Raw genomic sequence first — 5,055 nt, 5'->3', positions numbered from 1 at the left:
TTTTTCCATGGGATGGAGAAACAAAGGATCTCTAGACTATCACTGTCCAGTGGAACTTTCTGCAATGATGGAAATGTTCTATGATCTGCATTGTCCAATACATGTAGTTACAAAACATCTGAAATATGGCTAGGAACTACATTTTTAATTTTCATTAATTGATATCACCACATAATGACTACCATACTGGTCACTATAGCTGTAGACTAACTGGGTCCATAGTTAATCACCTCTAAATTCTTTCCAAATATCTCATTTCTCTATATCCTTACATGTTTATTGCCCAGGCCCCTTGCCTGATGATTAGAACTGATGAGAGGGGCTTTTCTTTTCTTAAAACATGACGGGTAATGAGCCGGCCCGGTGGCGCACTGCTGCGGCGCACTGCTGCAGTGCACCGCTTGGGAGCGTGGCGACGCTCCTGCCGAGGGTTCGGATCCCACATGCAGACCGGCCGCTCACTGGCTGAGCAAGGTGCGGGCGCAACACCGAGGGTTGCGATCCCGTTGCCAGTCCCGGTCCGGTGCAGGCGTGACACTGAGGGTTGCGATCTGTTGCCGGTCACGAAAAGGGACAAAAAGGAAAAAAAAAAACATGACGGGTAAGGGGATCTTACCCCTTGACTTGGTGTTGTCAGCACCATGCTCTCCCAATCGGCGTGACACTGAGGGTTGCGATCTGTTGCCGGTCACGAAAAGGGACAAAAAGGAAAAAAACATGACGGGTAAGGGGATCTTACCCCTTGACTTGGTGTTGTCAGCACCATGCTCTCCCAAGCAAGACATGGGCCAGCCCAAGAGAGGGGCTTTTCTTATTGGGCTGTTTCTGACCCTGCCCATGCCCTAAGGATGGGTTGCTGTTTATTTTTGCCATGCAGTTGAGTTTACCACATGTTTATACCTCCCAAGGATTGTTCTCTGCCCAGAAATGCCCTGCATGGGTGTGGCATCAGGTTGTGGTTCCATCCAAGTTGTTTCAGGAATTGCTGACACTGCAGGGTGCAGCTTTCTCCCCCAAAGCCTAGGGTGTGGCCCATTAACTTTCCTCTCCAGTGGAACTGGGAAAGGCAGTATCATTCCTTGTTGTGAGTGAAGCATTCACTTTCTTCTGCAACAATGAGAAAAAGGACAGGACTGAAGTGATCTCCTTTTGTTCAAATGAATTGACCGTTTCCCTTTTTTTGGTAGGTAAATCCAAACCCTGTCTACAGTTATAGTTTTCAGTCACTGGATAATTCCAGGTAGGAGCCCTGATTTTAGATGATCCTGCAAACCCCTGTGTTCAGAAAAGAACTTTGTTTCTACTATAGTCTCTACTTGTCAATTATAACGGATTGGGTAGAACCTTGTAGCAAAATCTAAAAGTAAAGCTGTCTAAGGCTGGCTGATTAGCTCAGTTGGTTAGAGCATGGCCTTGTAACACCAAGGTCAAAGTTAGAGAGCTCCAGAAGTTCAGATGTACAGCGAGGGTAAGAACCATTGCCTTGGAGGATTTAAGGAGAACATTAACTTGTACAAAGGACACAGAAGCAGTCATTTTTAATTCTTTAACCATGTTTGTAAAAGAATTCACTTTCAGTACATAGGTAACATCAAGCCCTTTCTCATTATATCCAGGTGTGCTACAAGTTCCTTTAGCTCCTTTACCAAAAGTTCTCATTATTGTTTCGCTAGGGAGGCTATCAGTTAAATTCACTTACTCAGTTTGTCTAATGTCTTCAAGATATTTTGTCCTGGAAATATCCTTTTTCAGGATTTGAAAATGACTTGGTTGAACTAAACGGTGAAGAAGCCAAGCCTCTACTACTTTTCCTAGTCTCTTGGGCACAGCTGTGGAGTCTTGGCACTATGCCTACACCCTAGAAATTAAAACATGGCAACAATGAAAATCAAACCTCAAAAACCTAGAGCAGCTTTCCACTTGCCACCATGGGCTCTAGTGGTCAGCAGAAGAAAAGCAGATAGTTAGTTGCACTCCAGTTTATAGCTGCTTTGTTCCTTCACATCTCACTGGGCAGAGGGTCAAGAGCCCTCTCGAGAGCTTCAGCTGCCACTGTTCTTTTCCTCAAACTCCAGGATGAGACCTTTAATGTGGGATAATTTCTGATGCAGGTACTCACAGCGATGCTTTTCTTCCCTGTAACTTGGGTACCGCTGCAGAGAAAAAGCATCCAAGTTAAAAAGTAAAAATTCTCATTTCTACCTTCTTGCTTCCATTCCCAGACCTTGTCTTACCTTCCTGAACTTTTTATATTCCTGGACTATCTTATCTTCCAGCACCTAGAACAGAAAATACCAGCACTGATTTCAACATTGAGAAATAAGAGCGGGAAGTCACTTCCCTTCTCATTCTACAAATGATACAAACTAATTTCTCAAAGCAGGTTTGCTTGTCACTGAACAAACATAGGCTTATGGGTAGTTAGCAAGTAGTTAATGGCCAGTAGTGCTGGAAAGCCAACCTAGGTTTACTCCATACCTTGTGTTCTGGAGTTCCTCGCTGAACTCTCTTGATCTCTGCTCCCAACTCTATGAACCTTTGGCTTGCAGCCCCAACACGGGCATGCAGGATGCGGTATTCAGCATAATCTGTCTCAAAGTCCTGCTCGTAGGCATGTTGCTGCTCTGCACTGTGGATGGCCCTATATTGCCTGCCAGGAGCAGAGTTGTTACCTTCAGTTTTTTTGCCCCCAAAAGCTCTCAGATTCTAAAACGTTTAACTTAACATATGCACAGGGCTTGATGAAATTGGAAATGGTCAGGAACTCACAGGAGGTAATCTGGTACCTCTTCAGGGCTTGGGGATTCAGAGTCTGAAGGAAGCAAGAAAACAAAAGTGATTACAGGATAGGACTTTTTTCCACTGGCATTTTTACCCTCCTCTCATTAACTCACCTGCTTGGACTGAGGGACTGTGCTCCAGCCTGGGGTCTAAGCCTTCATCATTATCTCCTTGTTCCCAGTCTTCTCCCTCTTGTAAGTCCTGATGGGGCAGCCCTTGTAGGGGACTTGGAGCTAGAGGCAGAGCTCTGAACCTCTTTTCTTCTAGTTCTATAGAAGCTGCAGATGCTGGACGTTTCTGTTGAGGAAAATATCTGTGTAACATAAAGAGTAAGCCAGGAGCTTCCTGTTCTGCCCTTCTCCCCAAAATTCCTGCCATATAATGAGATTCTAATTTTTAAAAAACAATTGCCTTTACAAAGTACCTTATCTAAACGTTTCTGGCTGGCAGGTGAAGGCAGTACCTGATCAGGCTCTCTGTTTGGAAGATAGGTCTGGTTCCTAGAATATTTGGAAAGGGAATGGGAGAGATGAAGACCAGGGTAGAAGGTGGGGCTAGATCTTTTATTACAGCATTTAAGTGTGGAGATTAGGGAGGAAGACAATACCAGGGCTTCACATGTCAGTCCCACCCTGTCCCAAGTACCTCACTTCCCACTGTGCCATGTGCTCCCTTGAGGATCCTGGAAGTGACTGTCCTTGTTTGCTTGCCAATGGATCTGGCACCTGGTGGGGAGAGTGGCAGGAGCATTTGGTTCCCTGGGCTTCAGGCTTAGCCCCACCTTCTCACAATTCCCTGCAGTTTCTGGCCTCACCTCTTCTAATGCCATCTGAGGCTGTGATCCTGTATCTCCTTCAGAATAATCTGTGTTCTGCCAACTCTCAGGATCTCTGGTATCTTCAGTTGGGTTGTATCCTTGAACTGATGATGGGGCTGGGATGGAATCCATGGCTGCCCAAATAGTCAGGCGTTTCCTGAGTGGGCCCAGGCAGTGGAGGCGATTAGGCCCAGATCTGGAAAGGGGTGATGGAGAAAACTAGGAAGGTGGAGAGCTTGTAAACCCCTCTCCACATTCCCCTCCCCCACTTTCCACAAACGTTTTCTTGTGTGCTACTCGTTGCCCCTTACCTGCCTAAGCGTTGACACATAAGGTCCAAGCCACCACCAGCGCCCTCATGGCCACACTCGGACACTATGAAGGAGAAGAGGCAGGACCAGCCAGGTCCTGGGAGCCTCAGATACTGGGGGTAGGTAGAAGGAGATTTTAAGCTCGTAGAAGTCAGCCCCTCCCCCTTCTTCCAATGCCACTCCTCCCTGAGCCAGCCTAAAACTGAAGATGTATTCCCACGGGGCTCGTTAGCACACCAGGTGCAGCTGGGCCTGAGTTCCCCAGGAGGCTAAGACAGCACAGTCCCCTCAACCACAGCCTCCTGGGACCGCAACCCTAGCAGCTTCGTCGCCCCTCTTGGGGTTCAGTTCTCGGAACTTCCTCAGACCGTAACCACTCGCAGCCTCCGGCCCTGTCCACACCTTGGAGCCCACGTTTGTGTTCCCTCACTCATACCTCGCTTACACACACCGGCTCCGCACTTACCCCTCTGTGGCCTTGGAAAGCGATCACTGGCCGTACCTGCGGAGAGATCACAGACGCGATCTTAGCTCAGGTGATGCGATGTCCCCGGGATCCGACGTCGGGGGCCCGGGGGCACCGGCCTGACAGGTTTCATTTGGAGAGGTGGAGAAGCCAGAGCCTGCGGATACCATTCTCCCTTCCCGGGTCCCTTCTCCAGGGTCGCCGGCTGAGGCCCAAAGTCCCAAGGGGTAGGGACTAGGGAAGAAGGGGCCGGCGGCCAGCCGCACCTGTTGCCGCTGACACTCTTGCAGCGCCCTCAGCGCCGCATCGTTGAGCCTAAGCAGTAAGAAGCTGGTCCGGGCAGCAGGGGAGAAGCAGAGCCGGAGCTTCCCACTCAGGTGTTCATGGGGTCCCTCCATGGCGGCGAGGTCGAACGCAAGTAGAACGGGGGCCACAGGCGAGGGCCACCACTGCCGCCTCCGCTGTGCAGGGCTTGGCTGGCACACCCGGTAGCCCAAGTCTGCCCCTCCCTCCGCCAGGACCCCGCCCATCCCCAGCCAGCGCCACCTCTGAAGTTTCCCAGCCGCGTGGGCGGTGCTTCACTCTCCAGGGCCCTCCACTGGGACCCCAGCGGTTTCTTCTTGGATGTCATGGAAACACTTTGGGCTTTCGAAAGGACTGTCACAGCTCTGGGAAGAAAG

At 49.5% G+C, this 5,055-nt stretch overlaps 1 protein-coding gene across 1 annotated transcript; it reads right to left on the bottom strand.

Annotated features, from left to right (window-relative positions):
* Positions 1 to 1,553: 1,553 nt before the first annotated feature.
* Positions 1,554 to 4,773, bottom strand: ELL3 (elongation factor RNA polymerase II-like 3). The gene is made up of 11 exons (XM_008582533.1): positions 4,642 to 4,773; positions 4,376 to 4,411; positions 3,910 to 4,022; positions 3,596 to 3,794; positions 3,427 to 3,506; positions 3,206 to 3,281; positions 2,895 to 3,078; positions 2,770 to 2,812; positions 2,479 to 2,650; positions 2,235 to 2,279; positions 1,554 to 2,153 (listed from the first exon to the last, which is right to left on the bottom strand). The coding sequence occupies exons 1-11, from the start codon at positions 4,771 to 4,773 to the stop codon at positions 2,043 to 2,045; spliced, it is 1,191 nt and encodes a 396-aa protein (XP_008580755.1). The 3' UTR covers positions 1,554 to 2,042.
* Positions 4,774 to 5,055: the final 282 nt, after the last annotated feature.

The sequence above is a fragment of the Galeopterus variegatus genome, unplaced genomic scaffold (genome assembly GCF_000696425.1).
Source record: "Galeopterus variegatus unplaced genomic scaffold, G_variegatus-3.0.2 Scaffold2665, whole genome shotgun sequence".
NCBI lineage: Eukaryota > Metazoa > Chordata > Mammalia > Dermoptera > Cynocephalidae > Galeopterus > Galeopterus variegatus.
This window is presented reverse-complemented; position numbering and strand designations above follow the sequence as displayed.